This window comes from Toxotes jaculatrix, chromosome 16 (assembly GCF_017976425.1).
Source record: "Toxotes jaculatrix isolate fToxJac2 chromosome 16, fToxJac2.pri, whole genome shotgun sequence".
Taxonomy (NCBI): domain Eukaryota; kingdom Metazoa; phylum Chordata; class Actinopteri; family Toxotidae; genus Toxotes; species Toxotes jaculatrix.
The window spans coordinates 4816439-4843821 of record NC_054409.1 but is presented as its reverse complement, the minus strand read 5'-3'; the positions used below and the strand labels follow the sequence as shown (position 1 = coordinate 4843821).

The 27383-nt window shown below is 40.7% G+C and overlaps 2 protein-coding genes and 1 long non-coding RNA gene across 7 annotated transcripts; 2 read left to right on the top strand and 1 right to left on the bottom strand.

Annotated features, from left to right (window-relative positions):
• The first annotated feature begins 1670 nt into the window (after nucleotides 1-1670).
• nek6 (NIMA-related kinase 6) lies at nucleotides 1671-18811 on the top strand. 4 transcript variants are annotated; one of them, XM_041058242.1, is made up of 10 exons: nucleotides 1671-1915; nucleotides 12314-12414; nucleotides 13048-13188; nucleotides 13449-13511; nucleotides 13722-13832; nucleotides 13963-14071; nucleotides 14282-14389; nucleotides 14694-14788; nucleotides 16142-16255; nucleotides 16351-18811. In XM_041058242.1, exons 2-10 carry the CDS (start codon nucleotides 12337-12339, stop codon nucleotides 16459-16461), a joined length of 930 nt encoding a protein of 309 aa, XP_040914176.1. In that variant the 5' UTR covers nucleotides 1671-1915; nucleotides 12314-12336; the 3' UTR covers nucleotides 16462-18811. The 4 variants fall into 4 exon arrangements, with proteins under 4 accessions (XP_040914176.1, XP_040914177.1, XP_040914180.1 ...); XM_041058243.1 differs by lacking the exon at nucleotides 1671-1915 and adding an exon at nucleotides 1984-2258; XM_041058246.1 differs by lacking the exon at nucleotides 1671-1915 and adding an exon at nucleotides 4802-4822.
• Nucleotides 11146-25620, top strand: LOC121195064. Its single transcript, XR_005895435.1, has 3 exons — nucleotides 11146-11157; nucleotides 21004-21009; nucleotides 25483-25620. It is a non-coding gene; the product is annotated as an uncharacterized LOC121195064 (long non-coding RNA).
• Nucleotides 19497-23838, bottom strand: psmb7 (proteasome 20S subunit beta 7). 2 transcript variants are annotated; one of them, XM_041058247.1, is made up of 9 exons: nucleotides 23768-23838; nucleotides 22736-22829; nucleotides 21982-22079; nucleotides 21672-21812; nucleotides 21347-21462; nucleotides 20652-20710; nucleotides 20399-20550; nucleotides 20017-20043; nucleotides 19497-19725 (listed from the first exon to the last, which is right to left on the bottom strand). In XM_041058247.1, exons 1-9 carry the CDS (start codon nucleotides 23827-23829, stop codon nucleotides 19614-19616), a joined length of 861 nt encoding a protein of 286 aa, XP_040914181.1. In that variant the 5' UTR covers nucleotides 23830-23838; the 3' UTR covers nucleotides 19497-19613. The 2 variants fall into 2 exon arrangements, with proteins under 2 accessions (XP_040914181.1, XP_040914182.1); XM_041058248.1 differs by lacking the exon at nucleotides 20017-20043.
• Nucleotides 25621-27383: the final 1763 nt, after the last annotated feature.

The following is a 27383-nucleotide window of genomic DNA, read 5'->3' as shown; positions in this document are numbered from 1 at the left end:
TACTGAAGCTGAGCACTACATTTCAAAATATAAATATAAATAATAATAATAAAGCTAAAATATAAATAGCTGTTTCCACACTGGATTTCCACCAAAAATGTAAAGTTATTCATTCCCTATAATACAGAGGACAGAGTCTCAGAGTCCTCAGACGTGTATAAGACTCTGCATGAATATTTATATTTTATTTAACATTTCATTCAGAGAAAATGTACAGTGACATCTCTTTTATGCCATCTCTATTCTCTACATACAGAGAGAAGGTCTGTGCAGGCTGGTTGGTGACAGTTTGTCACTATAATGATGGCATTTCCACACAATCAAATCATACACATTATATACAGTGGCTTCAGAAAGTATTCCTTTAGGTTTTGCACTTTATTGTGTTGCATATTTAATTTTAAATGGATAAAAATGCCCATCAATCATTATCATTGAGACCCTTTGTTGTGGCTCTCTGTGGCTTTAATTTTCCTTGAGATGTATCTAGAACTGAAGTCCAAGGAACTCTGTAGCCCTCCATGATAAAACTGTGGTGAAGCACAGATCAGGAAAGCATTTCTGAAGTGTTCCCAGGAGCACCCTGGCCTCAATAATTGTGAAATGGAAGAAGTTTGGGACCAAACTTCCTAGAGGTCCAGCTGACTCTTCGCAGAGTTGGCTGTCCAGCTAAACTGTGTAAGTGGGCAAGAAGAGCCTTGGTCAGAGAGGTGACCAAGGACCCAAAGGTCACTCTAACAGATATTCAGAAGTCCCCCACAGAGGGAGGAGAACCTGTTTGAAGGATAATCACCTCAGCAGCACTCCATTAATCAGAAGTAAAAGTCATATGACTTGGAGTTTGGAAAACAGCTATTACAGAACTCAGAACCTCTGGGTTTCTCAGCAGCAGAGACGGGGAGACTAGTCAGAACTGAGGGAAAGATGAATGCAGACAAATACAGAGAGATCCTTGAAGAAAACCTGTTCCAGAGAGCATGACGCTTCAGATGTGACCAACTTTCAGCACAACAATGACCTGAGTCCTGACTTCAACTGTTGCATTCATGTATTTTTACTTATGCATTCATGTGTATGCAGCATTTTGCTTTGGGGTGTTTCAGTACTTTGTGACTTCACTTTTACACACTAATGACAACACCCAGCCTCATGATCCCAAGACCAAAACACTGAATCTTCAAACAGTGTTTGAGCTTGGTGTTAAATTACTCTTTAAATGTGACACTTTTATGTCAAGTTAAGCACAGAAATATATGAATGAATAACATAACAGCTTAATGACTTTTAAGATACTGGTAGTAGAGTCCCTTTTTAGTAAAGAAACCTGGATATGTACAGCTGTTATTAGAAGAATAAAATAAATTTTAAATAATTTTTTTGCAGAACATTTCAATCTCTTCAGATTTATCAGGAGGTGGGGGGGTTATGAGCTCAGGATTTCTTAAATCTCGGCTGTGGCTTGCAGGAGATCAGACTCTGACTTTTCTTACAGTTTCTGTCACGCGTATAAATACTCTCATATCATATATCATCAAACAATAGCCCCATCCCACATGCAGGAAGGGGGGGGGCATGAGCGAGAAGAGAGGGAGCTGCGACGTTTGACCTACTTTTCAACACGCACTTCGCTCAACCTCACCACCACTTTACTATGCAGAGGTTTTAGACTTTGAAGTATCCCTCCTCAAAATTGTCTCTGCAAACTCAATTGAGCAGCCTGCGTGGCAGCAGCGGCACAAACCACACACACACACACACACACGCTCAGACACACACAGAGCAGAGGGAGAGAGACTCGGGGGAGGGGGGTGTCTGTCTGTCGGTGTGAGGACATGCACAACAACACGGACCAATGTAACTCGTGGAAACTATTGAAAGCTTTCAAATAAGCAGGACATTGTTGACTCCTCCTCAGGTAAGACATGCAGCGCTCACTGTAAACAGCCGTCTTCCCAACCATCGATGACACGCTTAAAAAAAAAAAAAACAGTTAACTTTAGTGTTTGGAGTTCATGCCTGAGCCATCTTTGTCGACATTTATTTGTGTGCCTGTATCGCATTTTTAAGAAAGAAAAGCCTCCCCCGACCAGGGTGCAGCGGTGTTTACTCATTCTGGATAGCTGGGGAAACCTACTTAGCACATACCTAGCTAGCAACAACAACTTTAGCCGACTGCTCTGGGCGACCATATGGAAATGATATTTACCCGCTGCCTGGGACAGAAACGAGGCTGCATTGATTCCTACTATCTGGTTTAAGTATGTTATGTTTTCTTTTTTTTTCTCGCGGTTTTCAACAAAGAGCTGAGAGTAGCCTGTGCTGAGTCAGGCCAGGACACAAAAACTCGTAGCCAGGTATGACAAAAATAACTTAACCTTGAGACTAAAGAATTCAATTCCAGTTCTGTTGGTCACATTTTTCATTTTACATGTGGCCACTGCCAGGTCATTTCAACACTGGGCTGCCTGTCAGCCTTAGCGAAATTAAATTAAGGGATGTTTATCTCAACATAATAGAGCTATTGACATATTTATTTCCTCTATGTAGGGTGCTTTCATAACAGGAAACCACTGCAACATATTGGCAACTTCTGCAGTTTTATGGGTAGTTTTTTTTCTCAAAATGACAAGTTTTAAATATTTCTTAAAAAAAAAGAAATTTGGATTCACTGTAACATTTAATTACATCCCAGTGACACTTTCTCGTTTCTTCTTAGGTTATTTAATAAGATACTGGATATGGGCTGTGGCTTAAAAAATGTGTAAAACAACTTTTAGAAACCAAGTAGTGCACTGTTGCTACACACATACAGACACACCTCCAACCAGGAAAATGGCATGTTAACATGATGCTTTTTTTTTTTTTTTTTAATTCAGCGACAAAGCATGCTTTGTGTTTGTGTTAGTGGTGTGTGGTTTATGGGTGTTTGTGGGTATAAAATGAAGATTACATACATTTCATGAAATAGTCGTGGTAGCAGGGAAGAGGGTGAGGGGTGGGGGTGGGGAGACGTTGGCCGCAGTATGGGGTGTGTGGCGTTGAAGGTGTGGTTGCTGTGGTTATGAGGATGCCTGGCCATTCAAGGTCAAATAACTGGCTAAAATTAGTCACGTGTCAGCTGTGACAGGGACCCAGTGTCCTGTGTGTGACTGGGACGGCTGGTTAGTTAGTACCCACCCAGCAGGAAGCCGTGTCTTCACACGTCCTCACTGAATAGTATTATGGATGCTGTTCTGCTGTTATTGTGTACTGCTTTGACCATTTCGTTTTTGCTTCATCTGTTTGTTTGTTGTTATATTCTATTAAAATGACCCTTTCTAATGATTTGTTTGGATGAGTTTAGTTCAGCAGCCCACATTCTGTTAAGTAGGTGGTAGTTGCTTTCTGTGGTCATGATATTGCAAAATTTTTTTAAAGAAGAATGTGTTTCAGAGTGAAAGGGTACCAACTTTAAGCTGTAGACTAAACTTAGCTGCCTGTTTTTAAAAGAAATGATATGCTTCACCATTGGCAATGTTATTGACTGATTTGAAATGATCACACATCTATTAGTATTTCTGTTTATATTGACTAATAAATAACAACAAATTGCAGTACAGATGTCAAAGATCTGCTACTCTTTCATAGTTTGTCCACCAGAGAGCACTCATGAGTTCATTTTTTCCACTTTAAAATGTTCCAAAATCTTTGTCACAAAAAAATGTGTCAAAAAAAATGAAGGTATCTTTAGTAAAAAAAAAAAATGTTTGAATGAAAATGATGTGTTTATGTATAAAAATCTGAAAATGTGAAGAAAATAGCAAAATATTTGATTCAATCTTTCTGGATTCTTAAGTCTAGTTAATTATTTTATTTCTTTATGTTTTTGGCTTAAAAAAAAAAAACCCAACAAATAAAAATGCATTGCGTGATAAGCTACCAGTGTTTTCAGGTAAGCTGGCTATCCACACAGTCCTCTTAATTGCATCACTGATGCTACATCCTAGAGCGCCAACAATTCATGGATTAATCGCCATTATGGTATTTAATGACACCCAACAATTAATCCATCCAAATCCCCCCAAAAAAGGAAAAACACAAATCTTTAAATTTTTACACTCCATTATATTTATTTCACTAATTGGTATTGTTTTCTGTATTATTTATCAATGTATTCAGTGCCAGTTTGGGGGCTCCATAAGTAAAAGGTGTTAAAAGTCATGGAATTTGTATTTGGAAAAGTGTGCAGATACTCTGGCATATGTGGGCTGATGTAAAAGGGTAGTACGTAGCATTGAGTATTCACTAAGTGATGAATTGCTGAAATCTGATTAGCCAAGTTAAAGACATTTTTTTCACAAATAACTCACAGTTCTCTTCAGTAGAGAAATCGGTTTAATTTGTTTATTTGTAATTCAATTCACTTTTGGGCCTTAAACAAAGTCAAACTCTTTGTATATGACTGTTTTTAGAAAATTGAATTCAATTAAATTTTATTACGTTTATTAAGTTACATTAAAATGATTTGAAGCCAGTATTTTGTTAGATGATGAATAGGGAGGATAACTTACTGTAAATTACTCAACATTTCACAATAAATATGAAGAATAAATAAAAAAAAGTGCCCTGACAAGCCCCAACATTATTCATTAAATAAAGCGGCTGTGGTGTTGTTGAAAGATGAAACTGATCTCAAAGTGTCTGAAAGGAAGTTGAAAGACCAAGAGATGACTAACAAAAGAGATATTTTGGTGCTGAGAACAAGGAACTTGGTTGGGTTTGGATATTTTGTACTAGAAGAGGAGACACTATAATTCAAAAAGACAGCTTTGGAAAGCAGGAGGTTGGTTGCATAAATGTTATACAAGGGATTTTAAGATTGAAATATTACACTAACTTACATCTAGAGGACCTTAATGTCAGACTTCAGGATTGCTGACAGGTGGAAGACGGGCTGGGCTGAAATTCATGTGGACCGTTTATTCTCTTTAACAGCATCATATAAAAGTAGTGAGTAAAATGGACAAAGAGAACATTATTTGAAAGTCAAGCAGGTGATAATACTCCATATTATTATGTGATGATCATCAATTTGTTTATTGAGTGTTTGCCATTATGTTACCATAGACAGTCCTTTATCAGTATCAAAATAATAGACTTTGATTATTGTGATACTTGGTGGCTCAGTCTTCCATGCGAAGTATGGGCAGAGGAGGTTGCTTTCCAGACCTCTATAGCTTGGTCCTCATCTCCATTTAAGGCTCTAGGCGACATTAACGGCTACTAGCATATGCTACATGTGCAAATGGAGCTTGTGGTTACAACATGGGAGGTTGCATATACGATATGCTTGGCGTTCATGCAGTTAAGTCGTTGTTGTTAGGCAACAGCAACATGGCTACCGAAAAGACTCCTCATTGTTCTCTTGTCATTCTTTGCAGGTTAACAGTTTAGCAAGCTAATGTGTGGGTAATATAATACAGGAAATGATGGGGCTGTTGGGAATATCAACATTTTCCTCAGCTGTTTTAGAAAATTACAAAGAAAGACTCTATAGGCCTATACGAAAGACTAAAATTCCAATATATAAATTTGCCATTCAACGAAAAATGGACTTCCGTGGCCTCTGCCATTGCTGAAAATGTCAGCAAACATGTCACAACTCGTGAACTCGGAGCTTTCAGAAAATTTCTACGTCAGAAGTAGTAAATACCAGAGGAAGGGGGTTTTCATATGGACTCTTCCCGTGAACACCACAAAAAAACCCAGATCTTCAACTGAGCTTTTGACAGTTGAGTTGTATTGTGGGTAATAGAGGTGATCGGTTTTGATAGGAAAGAAGCGTGTCGGCATATTGACCCGTTAGTGTGTCAGAGGTTTTAAGGCCTGCTGCTGTGGTGGTAGAGAAGATGTACACAGTAAGGTTTGCCTTAGGGTTTGACATGCAGGGAAAACCCTGTGCTTTCTGAGAATAAATAGTAGAGTTATATGTTTACATTTGTTTATCCTAGGGTACCAGCAGAGACAGTTACCTAGACGAAGACACACCACTCTCAGTCCTCTGCCATTCAAAACAATCTTTCTCATTTAGAAAGCTAAGGAGTGGTGAGTCATTCATTCCCAAAAAGGCCTCTGTGTGCAAATTGCTGCAATTGCTTTGCAATGTCTGACCTCGGTTGGCATCCATGGTGCATTCACCATGTGATTCTAACTACACATTTGCTTCTCCTTTCTACCCACTGGGAGGCAGGGACATAATGTGTGTGTCGCAGGCTCATTAGAAGCGACAGTATTGTGCTCTTGTAGAAATTGTGTTAAACACAACATTGTTCATGATGACGGAGTCCAGTCTCTACATCAGTGATGTGTTCCTTTACACACCTTGAAACTGTGGTGATTGTTTGGATCTTCTGTGCTGCCAGGTTGCAGATGTGTCATTGAAGCATTTTAGAGTTTGGAGCTTCCTTTGCAGTCAAGAAAGTCAAATCAATTTTATTTATACAGTGGACTCCAAAAAAGTATGAGACCACTGAAAAGGGTCTTTGTTTTGTGTGCCAATGATTTCAAATTCAAAAGCCGAAAAACTGAAAGTGTTCAAAAAGATATATACAAAACTAAATGTGAATATATTAACATTTAGTTTTGGTGTTAAAAGCCAGTCCAAAAAAAAAAAAAAAACATTGGCGAAAAATCCTGTATCATTTGGGCTGTAGTTGTTTCCTCATGTGCAAATTGCATCTGAAAAGATGCCATAGTTTTTTTTTTTCCATCTGCCATTGGACTAATTTCCCTAATCTTTCATGGTTCCTCAGATGCTGTGGGAATGCAAACCAGAATGTGTAAAAGGGACTTTTCATTTTTCTAGTTTAGTTTCTTAGCCTGAAAGGATCTATTTGACGGTTCATCAGCCTTTATTTAGCTGTGATTCTCAAACATTCAAACCGGAGTGTGGGGTGAAGTCTGTATAAATTAGTAGGAGGAAGGATTTGAGTTGGTTATTCTGTTGTTTAATGACAGTCCTGACAGTCTCTGTTTTGGTGGCAGATAGAGAATTCAGAGGGCAGGAAGCTGAAGTAAAACACCCACTCTGTGCTGTCTGGTGGGTGTGAAGACATGATAGTGTGATAAAATGGGTTAACAGGTAACATAAACTTGTTTTTATTTGTTTCATAGTAGAATTTGATGTTTCTTATTGTGGTGCTTGCTGGTAGTCCTCTCTGTGATACGTGTGTTGCTCCCCACAGAAACACCTGGGAACCCTTTGCATTAACTGATAGTCTCCCATTAAAGCTTCTGCTTAATGTTCCTTTGACTCACTGGAATGTTGGTTTTTTTTTTTTGGGTATTATCTTTCTAACTGCAGTGGACAGATTACTAACCATCTACTGTAGCAGGGCTGAAGCCTATATCAACATGCTTTGGGCAGGAGACAGGGTACACCCTGCACCGGCTGCTAAGTCTATCACAACATTAGCACCCATATGCAAAAAACATATTCGCACTTACAGTCACACCTTTGGAAGTTTCTGTAGCATTCTTCAGAGTCACAGAAGTGTTTTTCATCGTGGCAGAGGAAGAGGAAACAGCTGTTCAACAAGGTTCAAGTTGACATTGTGCCTCAAATCAGGGTCAGTAGCTCAGGGTCAACAGAAATGAGAAGACATGAGCAGCATCGTTGGAAAGCACCTCTTAAGCTTTGGCTTTAGTCACTATTTTTTCCTGGTATTATTATTCAGAATTTGGAAAGAGAGATGGGGAAGTCTAACCAAGAAAAAAAAAAAAAAAGCTTTATTACTGATGTTCTATGGTGATGATAATTATATATGATAAAACTATTGAATTAAAGAAAAATATTTATGCTACCAGGTATATATGCATTGGTACTGCAGCGCAGAAAAGTACAGCTGTGGGGGAACACTGTAGTGGTCAATTCTGTCCTCAGTACAGTAAGTTACAACAGTCATTTGTTGCGCACATCTGTCTGAACATCACTCTTAATAGAGTCTTGTGCAAGTCCTCCCAAGATCTCATCTAAATTCAGCTTCTCTTCTGCTTGAGTTTTCTAAATGCAAAAGAGTCCACTCAGACTCCTCTGGCTCTCTGAGTTTTCAAACGTTCTGAGCTGAATGAGCTGTGCAGAAAGGTGTTGCACACTTCACCGATGGAAGTAAACAGAGAAGTCACGGCTGGAGGACCCAGTATCAGTATTTTAGCATTTATTGTTAAGCAGAAGCGTGCATCTGTCGGTCATACAACATGGCAGGTGTGTTTGATTTGGGACACTTGCCGTGGTCATCAGGTGGTGCTATAGTAATGAGAGTAAATATAACTTGTGACTTCCACCTGGTCAGTGATACTGTGTCTAAAGACACTGAGAATGTGTAACAGATGTGCAGGTAAAAACAAGCCAAGTTCTAATGAAACGCGAACGTTTGCTTCTAAAATGAAAACCCAACTTCAGTTTCATTTTCGTAACAGGTTGTTGAATATGAGACTTAAATGAAGGAGTCATCTCTTACTGTAAAATTCCTGGAGAAACACAGCCCCACACACCAAAAGTCACTCATTCCACCTTCTCACTAAGCCTGTTAGACGGGAACACAGTGCCTGTTGAACTCTCTTAAATATAGTCTTGATTCTTGGAAGGTATTTTGTCATAGCCTGTTGCGGTGCCTATTGGGTAATATATAGCCGCGTTTCATTAATATAGCCATCCTCCCTCCCCCTTGCATCCACACGAAAGACTGAGCTGGTTTGCGCTCACAGGGAGGGATTGGAACTGAGCCCTGTTCCAAAATGTATTGTACAATTTTTTCTGGCTGAAATATTGTGCAAGAGCCAGAGAGAGAACAAGGAGGCTCATGGACCACTGAATCACTGAATTCAAAACAAACAAACAAAAAAAAATCATAAATCTGAGGCAAGCTTTATTCTTTTCAGGGTGTTAGTGTTTTTTTTCTTTCTTGTTTCAGTTCAGAGTTTTGGTGGAAAACCATACAGCGGGAGGCCCAATGAGACCCAGGCTGTACAGTCAGGCAGGCCCTATGTTGAGAGATTTCCTAGCCTTGAATGCCAACAACAGCAGAGCCCTCATTACCACAATTAACAGCAGCCTGACGTATGTATGTACGTAGCACAGATAGGTTTTCCCGTGGTGTAACCTAAGTCATGGTTTGAGGCCCAGTTGGCATTGCTGACATTTTAATGGGAAGTAGAGCAAGTTAAGGTGAGCACAAGTTAGCACATATATAATCAGCCAAGTACTTAAAAACTGACTCATCAGAGATGGGGGAGGTTGGGGGGGTGTTGTGAGAATAATGCTTGTAATGTTTTAGGACAGGGAGCAAGTTGCAGCACGAGCCAGCTTCGATATTTAGCAGCTATTTGTGGTCAAAACAAGTCGTCAATACTTCAGTACTTGGCAGCGTGAATCACAGATGTTAACGAGGTTGAGAACATACGAATGCTACAGACACATTTTTCAAAGCTCGTCCCTGTTCGAATGATTAGTATTACGCTCGGATGACTCAGCCAGTCGCAAGAAGGGACTCGAACGGTGCAGCTACGCATCAGCTCGCTCTGTGACTTGCTTGCAGCGATCCGTTTGGCGGGAAATAAGCCTTCGCATGTCCAGTTAAAACTGGAGCAAAGTCTCCATCATCATGAGTCATCACGACAGGCACTCAAGCAAGCTTCAGCTAGTTAGTTCACCGCATTTGTATCTGTGTGTAACTGAGGTGGTTTAAAAGCTGTTATCATTACATTTTTTTTTTTTTTTATTCTGTAAGGCTTGCTGGCAGTTATGAGTTGACATTATTGCTTAATATGTAAATGCTTGTGTGTTCTGCATTTTGCTATCCTTTGCTATAACTTGTTGTTTTTTTTGGGGGCCAAAGTGGAAAGTTTGGAACTAAAGAGCAGGTTGTGGAATCGCTAAATTCAACAAAAAAAGATTTGTCCTCTTGGTGAAGGCGAAGGTGGTCAGCTGAGTTATGCAGGGTTTTTTTTTTTTTTGCCACAAATATTTCCCCTGGATGTTTCCTGAGCACATTCACATTTCACACACATTAACTAGAGGCTAAAGTGGCACAGTGGGTTTTTTTAGGCAGGGGACCACAAAAATTCAAGAAATGCTACATAGTTTGAGCGCACTGAAAAAAATTATAATTATTATTATTCTGTCAGTACATATTGAAGTCCAACATTCTTTTAACCCACCCATTAACTGATTTTTTTTTTTTTTCTGGCCTCTTGGGGACAGTGTAACAAGCTGATTCGCTGAAAGTGTAACAAGCTATTTCTGATTCACACATCCATCTGCGTTTGTGGTATTGGCCTCAGAATTCCAGTAGTGGAGGGGCGTGATTGCTGTGTATGTGTTGGAAACTTGTGCCTGAACAACAACATGGGTCCCGTTTAGCTTAGGTGGGCAATAAACATTGAGGTGGTTAACACTATGTTTACACTATAAGACTTGAAAAGTTTAAAGTGAGTCATCACAGTGAAGAGATAATAGAAAGTTCTCTTCTTTGCTGTTACACCTCTGCTCAGTCTCTCCCTGGCCTATGCAGTCACACGTGCTATATTTTAATACAACTGTATACACAACAGAATTGGACTCATTTATGTATTTTTCTGTGTGTTATCAGACGACATAATGATGATGAAATGACTTTAGCCTTTAGCTCAGAGCGCTGCTGTGTCCGAGCCTCACAGAGTAGGTGGCACGGCTGTAGACTTATATGGTTATAACTCAGTTATAGAGACCATTAAACTTTATTTGTTTGTTTGTTTGTTTGTTTGCTCAATTAATGTTTTCTTGCATCAGAAAGTATCCAGACCCCTTCACTTTATTTTTCTATTGTAGATCTAAACTTAAATGATAAAGGTGCCATTTTTTTCCCCCTATCAGTTGACACCCAGTTACCAGTAATGACAAAATGAAAACAAGTTTCTTGGAAATGTTTGCAAATCCAAACTTGAAATCTATTTCTAAAAGTATTCATATCCTGTGTTGTCAGTTCAGATTTGTGTTCAGGTGCATCCTGTTTGCTGTAATTATCCTTGAGATGTGTCTGTAACTTGTTTGAAGTCTTGTCTGTGGCAAATTCAAATCATTAGAAAGAGTTGAGAAAGACACACCTCTGTGTATAAAAGGTCCCAGAATTCACGCTGTATGTCAGAACCTAAAACCCAGCCAGAGGACCATGGAACTCTCTGTAGACCTCTGTGATAAAACATTGTGGCAAGACCTAGATAAGGGCAGCCCATTTCTTATGTGTTCCCAGGAGAACAATGGCCTCAATAGCTGTGAAATGGAAGAAGCTTGGAATCAACCCGGACTCTTCCTAGAGTTGGCTGTCTGGTGAAACTGAGAAACCAATCAAGAAGGGCCTTGATCAGGGAGGAGACAAAGAATGCAAAGCATGAGTTAAAAGATTCTCTGGTCTAATGAGACAAAAACTGAATCCGCTGGACAGAAGCCGAATACAGAGATACCCTTGAAGAAAACCTGCTCCAGAGCCCATGAAGTTTGAGATTTGACTGACTTTCAGCACAAGAGCGAGCTGACGCATAGACAAGACAACACTGGAGTGGCTTCAGGACAAGTCTCTGACTGTCCTTCAGTGTCCCAGCCAAAGCCCAGACTTAAACCCCATAGAACATCTGTGCAGAGACCTGAAGATGGCAGTTCACGGATGCTTCCCGTCCAGACTGATGGATCTTGGGGCTTCTCCAAAGTACTGAATTAAGGCTCTGAATACTTTTGTAAATGAGAGATTTCAGTTTTTTTTCTTTTATCTATAGCATTACTGGTTATTGTGGTAGGGTGTGATGGGCCAATATGGTAGTGCAGAAAGTCTGAATTCATTATGAGGCCACTGTACAATAGATCTATATCCTGTGATAATCCCACACAGGATTTTGCTGTTTTCCTGAATACAACACTGCTGTATTGTTTTTGGACGTAGATCTAGATCCAGATCTTTGACACATGTAAACAGTTCTGAATCCTGGGAGGATGTGTGTGTGTGTGTGCTCTCTGAGAGCTTTCTGCTTATGTTCTGATACGGGGCTCCCATGCAATTTATCTGTGCTGTTCTGGCTGGAGTTTAATAATCATAGTGGCCCAGCCGTGAAAGCGTTCAGTTTTACCAGTTTTATAAAATTATAACACTTTTTTTTTTTTTTTTCTGTGGGGCAGTCTCTGGCTAAGTCACCTGCCTCTGATCACTTTTCTTAGAAATGTTGTGGTTTTTTTTTAATGCTCTGTAAAATAAAATGTGGTATGACTGTAAATTGAAAGTTTTAACTGTCATCTTTCTTGTTATAGTCGTGGGTGGATGTGATGTCACCATGGAAGCACAGAACAACAACCAGCCCGACGTAGACAACCAGAACAATCTCTACAAGATACCCGGTCAGGAGGATCAGGTAGGATGTCCTTATTTGTCTGAATTTCAAATATGACAAAAAAATCTATCAAAAAAATCTTGGCCTGGTGCGGTAACTTCCTAGACTCTTGTATTCACCATGCGGTTGCCAGGCAACCAGTCCTAGAGACTCCAGGAAGTCACTGCTCCTGGCCAAGAAGTAGGCTGGCACATAAGGCAGGTTTCACTCCTGTGACGCACACATGGTTCAATACATTGTGTTGAAGCTTGCGTCAGATGAACTACACCATGTCACTGATGACGTCTCATGCTTCAGAGGTCACCGGTGCTTTAGAAAGGGCTGCATACAGTTCGATGGTGTGGAAAGTTTTGCAACTAAACTGTATGATAGTGGGATAAAGAGAGGAGAACTAGAATGGCACTCAGCAGAGCTTTGGTCCCAGGCTTGGAAGGGCTGCTACCGACCAGATGACACTGTGCTTCGCTGCTGTTGAAGCGTCAAAGCTTTTAAATCTTTTTTTTTTTTTTTTTTTTTTAAGGTGAGGTCCAGCCCAAACCAATAGAATCTGTGAAATAAACAGCAGCAGTGTTTGAGATTTATTTATTTGATGCAGCTAAGCTCTATATAACACACCGTGATTAAACCCTTTCATTCCGGTGTTTTGTTGTCCAGAAAAACATGCCGAGCTGTAAGTACTGCTGCACTCTGGCAAACTTCCGCATAGAGAAGAAGATCGGCCGGGGCCAGTTCAGTGAGGTCTACAAAGCCACGTACCTGCTGGAGGGACAGCTGGTCGCGCTCAAGAAAGTCCAGGTACAGTTACTCTGCAGTGTGTCTTACACCGCTTCAAGACTACGACTTTAAAGATTCTAAATTATTCTAAATTCAAACAGATGCACTTCTTAGTAACACAGTGCATGTAGTTTAATTTAGAATTTCAACAATTAGTCGATTAATCGAAAAAAATTGATTGTTTTAGTCATTTTTCAAGCAAAAATTGTATATTATTGTAAACTAAACATCTTTTTTTTGTTTTTAACTGATTGTATTTACTTATATATTTGTGACCACAGATCTTTGAGATGATGGATGCCAAAGCTCGTCAGGACTGCATCAAAGAGATCGATTTACTGAAGGTAAAACCGATCAGCCGCAAGTTATTGTTTTCAGTGAGAAACTGATATTGTGGAGAAGTTTTCCAGCTTTGTTTTAGAGATACATCACTATACATACTATCACTTTCAGTTGTACTTGTTCATTGCCGGAGCTGTTGTAAAAACTAAGTGTTAAGTGCGATGGATTCAAAAATGTCTCCAATCTTTTGTCTCCCTGTTTGTCCACTGCAGCAGTTGAATCACCCCAATGTAATCAAATACCTAGACTCCTTTATTGAAGACAGCGAGCTCAACATTGTGCTGGAGTTGGCAGATGCTGGAGATCTCTCCCAGATGATAAAGGTCAGAAATGCCTCCTGTTCTTACCCCAGATCAAATGCACACACGTGGCCCAAAACTCAGGAATAAAAATACTACGTGTTAGTCAATCACTTGTGTGTAAGTTTAACAATTCCATCTTCTGCCTCTTTAGTACTTCAAGAAGAAGAGGCGGCTCATCCCGGAGAGGACTATATGGAAATATTTTGTGCAGCTCTGCAGTGCTGTGGAGCACATGCACTCACGTAGAGTAATGCACCGTGGTAAACAGCTACTCACACGTTTACTCCACCCGCCTCTCCGTCCTCATTTACACTTTTATCATTTATACTTCATCCTCTCATTCATCCCTCTGCTCTACCAAACATCTTCTCATCCGTTTTGCGTTCATGTTTTTATTTCTCAACTTCTTGCTTCTTTTATATATATATATATATATGTGTGTGTTTTTTTTTTAATGTGTGTGTGAACAGACATTAAACCAGCCAACGTGTTCATAACAGCCACGGGGGAGGTAAAGCTGGGTGACCTGGGGTTAGGCCGCTTCTTCAGCTCTAAAACCACTGCAGCTCATTCCTTAGGTAAAGCACATTCACGCATGTACATACATAACATACATGGATGAATGTTCGTCTTTTACAGTAGCCCTTTACATAGGTGCAGATCATGCAAAACAATAGATTACTACTCAAACTTTACTGATACTGACTGCAACTAACAGTAAATGAACTCTCATTAATAATATGTCAGGTGTTTATTTGGTGCGTGTTTTGATTTGGACTTCTTTGCCACGGTAAGGAACAACAATCACGAACGGATAAATCAAATTCTGATTTGAATCTTTTTAGAATTGATTTTTGTTTTTCTTCCTCTCCTCTCTCCCAGTGGGGACACCTTACTACATGTCACCTGAGAGGATACATGAGAACGGATACAATTTTAAGTCCGATATCTGGTCCCTGGGATGTCTTCTGTATGAAGTAAGTCACTTTCCAAAACGCAGCTCTCTTCTCTCTCTCTTTAGCTGTACCAAAGCCCTGGTATCGTGCACGCTGGCCCACTAAGCTTGAGACACTTAAGGGACAAGTTAATCATTTTTCCAGTGATGTTTCCAAAATATTTCCAAAGTGTATGTGAGGTTAACGTGAGGCCTCAGCCGTCTCAATTAGTCAAAATCGAGTTTAGGATGAAATTCCCCTCTCTTTGGATCGCTATCTGTCCACTGCAGCTGCAGCAAATAAAGACTGTGTGGAAACACTAAGTTTCTGCACTAAAGAGACTGTAAGTTTGGAAGATCCCTACTTGGAGGCTGGGGGCTCAAATTAGCTTCAAATAAACCTTAGAATGTGGTTTTACACAGAATGAGGACTGTGGTTTTGGTCCTCTGTCTTTTACACTGAAAGAACGTTAGGACGAAACCTTTAAATGTCCCAGCGACGGGGGGGAAGGATCACGGCACGCAGAAACACTTTCAGTGTTCATACAGACACCTGACTATGTAGACTTTTGTCATGTGGAACTTAACTGTGGCCACAATACATCTCGGCTGTTAGCAGAAGGTATTTGTTTTTTAAACTGATAGAGACAGGAAATGGAGGGGGGGGGAAGGAGCAACATCCTCTGTGGAAGGAAGCAGTCGCCTTTCAATGGAAAAAAATATTTTTATAAAAAGCACACCCTGGTAACGTTGCAGAAGCATAATACCCTCCGTTTAGAAATGTCTTTAAGAATGAGAATAGTGTTCTTTCACGTCTATGTAGATTAACTTGTGATATGTATTGCGTTTAATTCAATTTGACAGAAAGTTCCTTTCCCAAACATCTCTCCATATAGATTCCTGCCACCACTGTGAACATAATAACTCCCATTCTTAGTCACGTGTCCTTAGATTTCATTAGATCGTCTCTGGAGACTGTGTCTCTGTGTTCAGTGCATGCTGGAGGTTTTCGACAGGCCAATCAGAGACTGAGCAGAATTTATTCTCTGGCTGCATAACAGTTTCACTGAGGGAGTGGAATGGACAACATGCTAATGATGTGACTGACAGTCCCGACTCAGGGTTCACGACCCCAGCCTCTTCTGTCCTCATTTTGAATCGTCCTTAAGCAAGTTCACTCTTGACTGTGGAAAATGAGGTTTGGACACGGATGAGCAGTCCTGAAATCACTGCCAGTGGAATCATAACAGCTACTGACAAGCAAGCAAACTCAGTTTGTTGATGATCGCAGTGTGGTTGTGGTTAGAAGCTCAGTAAAACGCCAGTGAATGTTTGAATTTGGTGCTTTATCTTCTCAAGTGAGAGGATTTGAGCCTGTCCCCTCCTCTTCCTTTAGATGGCAGCTCTGCAGAGTCCATTTTATGGGGACAAAATGAACCTCCTGTCCCTCTGCCAGAAGATTGAACAGTGTGATTACCCTCCCCTCCCACCGGACCATTACTCTGAGAAGGTACAGCAACACATAACCCCACTGCATGCAGAATGTCTTCAACTGTTGCCACTGAGTGACACTGGTAAACTTAATACAGGCCCACTTTTCCACAGCTGCGGAACCTGGTAAGCATGTGCATCAACCCGGACCCAGACCAGCGGCCGGACATCGTCTTTGTGCTGCAGATCGCCAAACAGATGCACATGTGGACGTCCAGCACCTGAGCGCCACCTCCTGCTCCAAGCCTCCTCCTCCTCATCGGGCCCGAGGAAAACACTCAAACCGCTTCGACGTAAGCTCTGCCTGGTCTCGCAGAAAAGCGTTTTCGCCCACACCCTCATCTCAACAGAGATGAAAACGAGCACAGGTGGACTGCGTTGTTGTCCACGGGCAGGCAGTGCCACTTCTTTTCTGTCGTGGAGGGATGTCAAGAGATGCTTTAGCGACGTTGCCACTCATGGTAAAGTTTATGAAACAACACTTGTTCAATTGAGAAGTGACTGCGTCTCTGTCCCTTTCTTTAGCTGAGGATAGAGAGAGCTGTGTCTTTTTTTTTTTTTTTTTTTGTATAACTCCACGGGGGGGTTGCATTCCAAGTTCATGCCTTGTGTTTCAGGTAACATATGCAGCAGAGCTGGGCAATTTGAATATTTATCATCTGTCTATCTATAATAAGTGTTTTTTTTTTTTTTACCATCAATTTCGGGGTCTAAAGGGACAGTTAGTAAATACTTACTAGTGATTACTGAGTCACATCTCTTTGAAAGTGATTTCTGAAGAATACCGCTTTGCTCAGCTGCTTGCAGTTAGTGTAGTGTGACGGAGACGAGCTAAGCAGCTTTAACATGTGATACATACTGTATATTTATTTCTGGCAGAAGGTCGTCTGTATGGAAGCCAGAGCGACTGTGGTGGTGACTGAACGTGTCTCGACCCAGTTTCTCAAACATAATCGTTTAATGTTCCCATTATTTTCAGGTTTTAAAGCTCGAGGCCTATTGACTCACAGTCTTCTTACCAGCTCTTACTCTTGCTTACCTGTCCAGTGTTTTAACACCCTGAGAATCCAGACTTGAGACAATCCTCCAGACAAAACCCTAGCCAACCGAAGAGAACCCTGAACAAGCCCTGAAATAAATCCAACTCTTATCATCTTCACTTTTGTCAGGTCCTGCGCTACAAAGGTGTTGATTTCTTTTATGTAGTGGCGTAAACCTTAGTGGTGGTGTTGTACGCTAAATACTAGACTGATGGCTGCCACCCATTTAAATTGAAACATTTAAATTCAGTGTACATGCACGTTCAGCAGGGACAATATACAACAGAAGTGGCCACAGTTTTATCCTCCAGTCATCTCACCACTGTCACGTTGTCGCCATCTGCTGGACAGAGCCAGTGGAGCTCACAGTGGCTAATGTGGTAAATGGAGAGGTGCGTCCTACCAGGCTACTGTACTATTACTAGATGTCAACAGGAAGAAGTTTAATAAAGTTTGAGCTTGAAGAACCCCACAACCCCCCCCCCCCCCCCCCCCCCCCTATTGATAAGACAAATATTAGACCTGATTACATTAATTTCTGCTTCTGTAATAATGAGATGCCATTATTGATCCATCATGGAGTCAGAGGGAGGGGGGGGGGGGAGTCTAATGACATTTTCCAGTTGTATGGTGGGAAATAGGATTAGGAGGGTTCTGGAGCTTGAAGTCAGGCTATCTGCTTCAGTTCTGACCAATCCTTATTTTTTTTAAATCTGGCTGTAAACTCCCCAACATTAAGAAGAACAGTACTAAATATTTGCAGAAGCCCTTTAAATCCGGATCACAGTGTTAATTCTGGTTAATAAGACCAGTGTAGTTGTGATCTTCATGTAACAGGCCTAAGAAACCATCACCCACCACAGCAGCTCTGGGCTTCCAGTGGTCTGGACATTTGGGAAAGGGAAAAAAAAAAAAAAAAAAAAAAAGGACTGGACTTGTCTTTGTTCTCACTGGCTTCTCTCAGTGTCTGAACTGATTCATTGTTCTTTGCTCACAAACTTTCTCTTCATTAGTTAACTCACTATCTTTTGAATTTTCTCCTAATTTGTACGTCGCCTAAGTACTTATATGTTACATATCATTAACAGTGTCTAAGTTTAACTAAGAAGGAAAAAAAATAAACCATCTTTTGACTAGAACAAACGTTTGTGTCACGGTGGAGGGCGTTTACTGTTCCTAGAGACGTTGCATACCATTCGAGTTTTATGTCGTGCTTTCTGATTTTTGTTTCTATGTGCAAATATAGACCGTTCTTACTGTGAAAACGTAAACACCGTAGAAATGAGATGCTGTGAAAGATAAACCGGAATATGTTTCAAGATGTTCTTATGTAAGGAACACATCTAATGCACGGTGCCACACAGAACAGCTGTTAACCAACTTGTATTAAGATAATTAAGATAATGTCATCATCTTTCGACAGCTTTATATCCTGTATCTCCATCTACATGTTGTATTGTACTTATTGAATTGTGACTTTTCACTCCATTATGTTTTTACCAACCGTGGAATGTGACATTAAATCTATCTCTGTGTGGAGTGCTTCCTGTTCTTGTGGTAAAAAGTGTTTTTAAAATCAAATCTGAAAAAAAAAAATGTGGATGCAGATGATGTTTACATCACTGTAAATTAGTCTTCGCTTGTTATTCAAATTAGGAAGCTAAAGGATTTCTTTCCTGTTTCCTTTAGTCATAGTAAAACCAACACACTGACACACACACACAGACATGTGGCTTGTGAAGAATCTAAATCTGTTAAGACAGCCTCATAGCTGTCCATAGGGCTTTTATTTTGAAGTCGACAACCTTTTACGGTTCAGTACAAACAGAACTTGACCAAAGATTCTCAGAAAGAGAAAACATACTGGAAATACTGGTGTGTATGAGATAAAGAGGAACGAGTGGTCAGAGGTTCAAGCTCCACATTAGGAGCAGTTATGAGAACTGTATTAAATGAAATGGCTCCTCATCCAGTCGCCATCCAATACCCTCCAGCTGCTCCCTGGCACCAGATCGGTTTATTGAATCCTGCTTTGACAAATATGGAATAAATCATTTATATATCAGACTCAGACTCTGGTCTATCTGGACCAGATCCTCCTTTATGACAAGTCCCTGGTTTGATTTTAAAACTTTGCTGCTACATCTACAGTTACAGACCTTAGGGCTCCTGTCAACAACTTTAAAAGCCAGACAACTTAAAGACACGTGACACAAAACATGAATCAACCCAAACACTTTTTATTGTAAACCATGGAAAAAAACGTGCCATTTGTCTTAGAAATTCTGAGGGGTAGTGACACACGGCAAAAACAAAACACGTCGTACGAGTATTTTTTTAGGAGGTATCCATAGTCTGTACAGACTCTTCCACCAGCTCCAGGTCCAGAGGGGTCACCACCTTTGTCAGCACGCCCGTGGTGCCTCTTTTGTACTTGTAATCCCCGGTTCTACAGTTAAAAGGAAATAAAACGGGTGGGACGATGAGTTTTTAGTCCTGCTGAATGTAGTTTTGCCCACACATTTCATCTTGGTCAGCACGGCACGCCACAAACACGACAACCCAACACGACACAGCCACGCGCATTAGTCACTGAAGCTAAAACTAAGCTAGTCAAGCGGCTAGATTTTAAAGAAAGAAAGAAAGGAAGGTGGGTTAGCAGTAAACTCAGCTCAGCGTGAGACAGAGAGACGGCGGCTGTTAAAAGTCTGCACTCTACCAACACTGGGTCTGTACTCACAGCTGCGAGGCTTCCAGCTCACTTACTCTTTAAAAACAGAACAAGCAGCTAGTCACTCGCTTTGTTTCCCCAAGTGGTGGCAAGTTAGTGAGAACTATCCTGACATGCTCTGTGACGACGTGAGGAGGAGACGCAACGGATACACGTCCTCCTGTGCTGTACGACTAAAACGCACACGTGCAAACCGGAAATATATTCTGTGTGATTACAGCTGTGTGTGTGTACCACTGATTTTTATCTTTAAAAACACAAGATTGATATCGACCATCACAGGAAATAAAACTGTCTGAGTGTGTGAGTGTGTTAATAAACTCAGCTCAAAACGTGGACGTACAGATCTGGGGTGACATCTGACTACAGCTAACAGTTTTCGAGTCCTCACCTGACCCCCTTCTTGTTGGCCTCGTCATGGGGACGGATGTAGTCCACTTTGCCCTTGGTGATGACGCACAGGTCAATGTTGCTGCCGGAGCCCAGATCATTGAAGATTCCCGCGGCGATGGCGTCCCGCACCAGCTGCTTGGCCTGCTCCTCCTTCAGAAGAAAGTTTCACAGCGAGTCAGGTCCACTCATTTTTTTTTTTTTTTGCATGATCAAACACGTTTACAGGAATGAAATGTGAGCTGTGGATTCACCTCCATGTCAGGCTTGTAGCGGTCCTCAAACACGGCCATAGCAGCCAGAGACCCGGAGCCTTCGGGAAAGAAAAAAAGAAAAAAAACAAAAATGTATCAGTGGCCTGAAAACTGCATGTTCATCAGATGCTGGATGAGATCAGACTGTGAGATCCAGATCTGTGCTGAGTCTGCAAGTCTCACCACAGACCCTCAGTTCAGGTCCTTTAAAGGTTCCCCTACCCGGTTCAGCTTTAGCCGTATACAGTGAGAGTCAGTGTCCTGCTGGAGGGTGGAACCTCTGTCCCCGTCTCAAATCTCTGGCATGTGACACTTAAGACAATTTGGACAATTTTTCTAAAGTCCGCTGGAGAGAACTGTGACACACTGATCCCTGTGAGGTCACACGGACACAGCAGAGAGGGGGGGGGTTGTGTGTATTTGTGGGTCTGTTTGGTGTCTTCATTCTGCCTGAACTGACACAATGTTGAATATATCTGTGACTTTGTGTTTCAGTACATCGGATTTTCACCAGCATCGTGTCCATCTCAGGAAATATCTCGGTCCAAACGCGTCCATAGCTAAATGTTATCATATATCTGAGTTTTTTTTTAAATCCACAACAGCCTTAAAAATCCTGCTGTTTGGTGAGGAACCCGTGTGCACTCTGACCTCAGAGATGTTTCTTTATTGCGTATGTAGTGTGTGACACTGACCCATGGTGACGTAGGGCAGCTTGTCGGTGGAGCCGTGAGGGTAGATGCTGTAAAGGTGGGGGCCGTTACAGTCCACTCCACCCAGGACCAGAGCGGCCCCGATGTAGCCCTGATACCTGCACACACACACACACACAGCGGCACTGATTATTCACATAATCCACATTTCTGAGAGTCGCTACTACTCTTTGCATCAAGTACCTTGATCTGCCAGGTTTTTATTTTACTTTAATGAATATAAACTGTTACAAATGTGGTTATTTTATCTACCTACAGTTTGAAAAACATTATATGTTAATATGAGGTGTCTGTGTGTGTGAACTACCTGAAGAGCATTTGTTTGAGCATGCGGTTGGCCGTGGCCACGCGTGGCATCCTGCCCGTGGAGAGGGAGTGCAGCTCCAGGTTGGAGGAGATAATCTGAGTGGTCATCTCCGTGTCTGCGGCCGTTCCCGCTCCGCAACAGCTGCACAGCAACACAATAACACCAGCAGCATGCTGGGTTATACAACAACAACCTCATCTCCATCACCTCCACATTACCTGTCACTCTTTTCCAGGTATTTTTCTTAGAGCCACTATTTGTAGGAATAAATACCCGCCGTGCATCGAGAACCCGAGCAGGCATCACTTACTAAATGTTGGGGGAGATGTAGTGGATCTTGGAGCAGTTCTTGTCTGCCACCACCATGCCCTCAGTGGCTCTGGTGTCGGCTCCGAGGACGATGCCATCCTGAGGGGACGGAAACACGAGACGACATTTAGACCCGAGCTGCGTTAGTGCTTTTCAGCAGCGTAAAATAACTCTTCTTCTAACAGTTTTTTTTTTTTTATTCACACGTAGAAGAATAACCCTCACATCTAACTATACTTTCACAGTAAATGCACAAAAATACTTCACTGGAATGCAGACAAACATTTGTGTCTCCATCCCTGCAACTACCGCCTGACTGAAACCTCTGTTCTGACAGGACGCAGTAGGAACAACAGCTGTAAATAATACGACAAATGATGACTGCATCCCATTTAGAGGCTTCAGTTTCAGGATCCCAGCCCAGACAGCCAGTAACATTAAAAGCTAAAGACAACGTGGGTTTATTATTAGTTAGATGTGTGTATTTCATGCTGCTGCAAGTCAACATGTCTGTTCTGTTAGACTAAATCATCTATAAAGGAACAGGAAGGAAGGAAACTGTGAATATTCCCACCTGCTACAGAATCACCCCATGTATTAGATTAAACTCAGCGTGGACTGTGCTCATCATCGTTCCACTAGAACCGCCTAGTACCTACTCCACTTCCTGTTTTTTTTTTTTTTTTAAACGACGTGAACACACCCATAGGCTCAGCTTACTGGATGTGTGAAGTGGTCTTGTTTGTGTTGCTCACCTTGAAGACGACTCCACAGATGGTGGTTCCTGTTTTCCGAGCAGCAGGTAAACTGCATCCCATTTTGGTCGCTTCACCTTCCAAAAGTGCATTTCTAAAAAAAAAAAAATCTAATAAAATCAAATAAATCAATCTGTATTTGGTTTGCCCATCCCCTCTCTTTGCTTTTGATTGCGGATTCTTCTGTTACTTTCTAGTGGACAGGCACAGGAAGTGCATTGCTGCCAAGCAAAACACCTCCAGGCTTGAATATTATTCTCACCTCCATGTTTTGCTGTGACTCGGATACAGATTTGTTTATCAAATTCTGTGCAGGGAACTAAGCTTTTTGTATTGATCCCCTGATGCTGTGGTCACTTCGTTCTGCCCGATTGTGCTATGAAAAGAGAAATACCCTCTTTTCTTAGAAAAACATTTTCAATTCTGACACTTTTATTTCGATCTGATGCATTGTTCCCACTATCCCAACGCTACTTTAGTGAGTGATGATTTGCTGTAAACTTGAGGCACAGCTTTATTTATAACAGGCCGCGTTACCCTAACCTAACGAACCTCTGATGAACATATCAAACCCACCTTAGTCTCATCTGAACACAGGCTTTAACGGAAGAATTACAACAAAGGAGTTCAGCTGAAAATAATTCATTTAAAAAGATTTCCCATGTGGTGTCAGACCTATGGACCCTGTTGTGATATACTAGATAGCTTGTTGTGATACTACCACTACTACTAATAATAAAATAAAACAAAATAAAATAAAATAAACACAAGTTATAATTGTTCTACGAGGAGAAAACAGGTATAATGTTCAAACGTAGAGAATAAGTGAATAATAACTGTGACTGCCGAGGGGAAAATGCCTGAGTCATTGTATGGAAGCCAAGTCAACATGAGCTAGCATATCGCTAGGAAAGCCGTATCAAAACACACCTTTTGAACAGAAACTCTGAATTCAAAAGAAAAGTAAAAACCTAATGAACTAAGCGCTGCCGTTTCCCCCGGCCTGATTTTCATTCACGGAAAACAGCTTACCTCTTGCAGTTTTCGAAACTGAAACCCGCGATCGGCGGCCGGCTCACTGTCAACGTCGCCATCTTGCTGAATGAAAACTAAGCGTTTCCGGGAAGTGGAGGAAGAGGGACTCATTATGATGCTGCATTTGTGGACACGTTGGAAAAACCGACTTCCACAGCCGGAGAAATGACTTGAGACCCACTGGCACTTTGTACAAGGATATAACAAGATCCTGAAAAGGTCCCGAGTCGCCCACACTATGTTGAATAAACGCTATTAAAGTGATATTTGTTATTTTAAATTAATCATTTTCTTTGTTTCTATCTTGTATTTTAAATCATTAGTAACTGCATCAGACAAAGGACTTGTCACATCCCACTACACAGATACAAACATTTAATTTGCATCAAAGGAACCGAATTAGAACGGTTTAATTCTTACCTATCAGATCGATCTCAATTTGTACACATCAACAACAAATCTTCCATGTTCGCATGGAGTTCCACAAGGCTCAGCGCTTGGACCAGCTCTTTTCACCTCATATATGCTTCCCTTAGATAACATTATTAGGAAGCACTCAATAAACAAATTGTACTTGTCAGAAAAAGCCAGTGGGTAAAGAGCAAATCAGAAGGGGTAAAAGAGATCATATTACTCCTGTACTGGCTTCTCTACATTGTCTCCCTGTAAAATCCAAAATAGAATTTAAAATTCTGTTCTTGACCTACAAAGCCCTCAATGGTCAGACACCATCATATCTTAAAAGAGCTCACAGTACCCTATTACCCTTCTAGAACACTGTGCCTACTTGTGATTCCTAGAGTCTCCAAAAGTACAAATGGTGGCAGATCCTTCAGTTATCAGGCTCCTCTTCTGTGGAACCATCTGCCAGTTTGGGTCTGGGAGGCAGACACCCTCTCCCGTGTTTAAGAGGAGGCTAAACACTTTCCGCTTTGATAAAACTTATAGTTAGTTCTGGCTCAGGCTTTACTTAAACCATCTACTAGATGTGGTGGAAAATACTTTATTCCTGATGAGAAGTGAAATAAAATTCTGTAATTGACTTGTGATGTTTTATTACAAAATAAGGTTTAGAGAGTAATACATTTCACTGCAGGAAGCTGTGGATGACGCACCTGAGAAACGTAAACATCAATATCTGTGAAGTAAAAGTGAAAGTCAGAATGATTCAAGTGTTTTGTTTCCGGCTCAGTCATGTCGAAGACTCGAAGGTGAACGGTGGATAGAAGTGGAGGTCCCTGATTCAAACAGAATGAGAGAACCTGAGCAGGCTCGTCTGATGCCGGAGCTGGACAGTGGCTCTGATTCACCATCACTCCATCAGTTTCACAAAGGTCACAGTGTTTTCTCCTCTATACCAGAGGGCTTTGGGTGAGAGTTACTGGTTTGCTTATGATGCTGGAATCAAAAATTCCACTGTGTTCTGTAAGTATTTGTGCTTTTAACCATGATAATTGTGCAAAAATTACAAGTTGAAGTGCAAAAATTACAGTTAGGTGAAGTTATTTTGTTAATAACCACTACATTTTCTGTGCACAAGACATATGAGTTTACAATGATTCTCACAAACTTAATTAGTAACCAAATATGCAGTTTAATAAAACTGTAATGGGCTACAAGGAAGTCAGAATATAGTCTGTTGATTTGCAGATTGAGTGTATTTGTTAGTTTTAGCTGTGTCTACATGAAACAAAGTCATTAAAAAACCTCAGGAAACAAGTCCTGTAACGATCCTGGGTGATTACATTTAATTTACACTAACGATTCATTTTAATCATATTAAAATGGTCGTGTTATTTATCAGGTCAAATCAGATACTGCATAAGTACTGGGGAGACCTGGAAAAACGGGTCAGACCATGTTTGAACTGTTCCACGTGTCCAAGATTTAGTCTGATCCAATGTCTGTTCTCCGATGAAGCCTAGAGGTTGTGCAGCATTATTCGCTTTTTTTTTGTTAAATACTTTGGATTTTGTCTGGTCCGTTGTGGAGTAGTGACAAATGGGAGTGGAAGCTCTGCAAATTATTATTTTATTCATTATTTTGTATTGTTTCATTTCTAATTCAAGTAACTCGTTGTTTACTTTATGTGTTCTTTACTCCGGGTTTGCAGTCAACATAGGTCCCATCAGTGGTTTAAGAAATCATTTCATTACAGAAAAACTGTATTTCATAAACTGTTAAAGAGAGATTATTGGTGGCTGAACACAGATTAAGGACCAGATTTGATTTCTGTCCTCGCTGAATGTACAGAAGTGAAAAGTGTTTTGTTTCTTTCAATTTTTCTAGATCTGGGTTAGTGAGGGTAAAGATGGAAAGAACTGTGATATTTGTTAATGAGCCGAAAACTTTTCACTGTACTGGACACACAGCTTTTCAAAACCTCCACCCAGCATCCACCTGTACACCCTGAATCTGAAACTTCAAAATAAGACCTGCCTTTTAATAAACAGGCAGTCCTTCTCGTCTGCATCTTCATTTCCCAAACACAAATAAAAGTGAACCTTGTAAATATTACTATTTTACAACAAAGCTCCGAACTCGAACAACAGTGACAACACATGTATGTCTCAGTCACCGTTAAGCTTGTATACCTGATTCTTCATGTGAATGCATGAGCATGAGCAAAAGAATGCAAGAACTGTACAACTTAATGAAATGAAGTGTCGTGGAAAAAAGCAAGCTTGTTGAGGCTGATGGTGCAAATCCCAGCTCTGATCCTTCATCTACTACTAAGGTGCAGACCTTTCATGCTAATGGTCATGCTAATGGATGACTTACCTATCAGTAAACAGTAAGTATTTGACCTGGGAAAGTTCTCAAGCATGTCAGTTAAGAAATTCAGCAGCAGCACATTCAAATCTCGGGTAATCAAAAAAAAAAAAAAAAAAAATCTTTCACAGCATTAAAAAACTTTTGATATAGATAGCTAGATCTATGGGCACTTTGGGGCTTTAACACTTTCACGATTAAGACAATTTACGGTTATTTTTGTTTCCTAAGTAAATAACGTGAATTGACAAACACATACACACTGTGCACTGTAATTGGTCAGGCTAATGTGGGAATTTGGTAAATGATGTTTTTACAATCTGGCTTCAGTAAAATCAGTGGAAAAAAAAAACCTCCTAATCCGGCACATCATCAAAGTTGTCTGTGAAGCATTTACTCGGTTTGTTTGTTGAGAGTAAATCCCGTCATTTTGCACCTCAAAATTCCATCAGTTTACCCATTAGTGCAGATGTAATTAAGGCACTTTAACAGGATTTTAACGGGAATAATAAATTCCTATATGAAGCTGATTTAAGGACTGTTTAAGGGCTTTTAAAGCCGTTAAAAAAAAAAAAAACTGAGCAAATAAAATGAAAACCATGTTTTCATCTGTACTTTGAAGGGTCTTAATGTTTCAGTGAAAGTGTCAGGGTGTTTTGTCTCTTAAAAACTCCTTCATGTATTACAATCCATTCAGTTCTCTATTTACTAACTTATTGAAACACTGAGGCCCTTTTAGGTGATAAGTTAAAAGATGGCTTTCGTGTTATTTGGTCACTTACAAGGGTTTTTAACCCTTAAATATTATGTATATATATTATTTATGTGATGTGTGGGACAT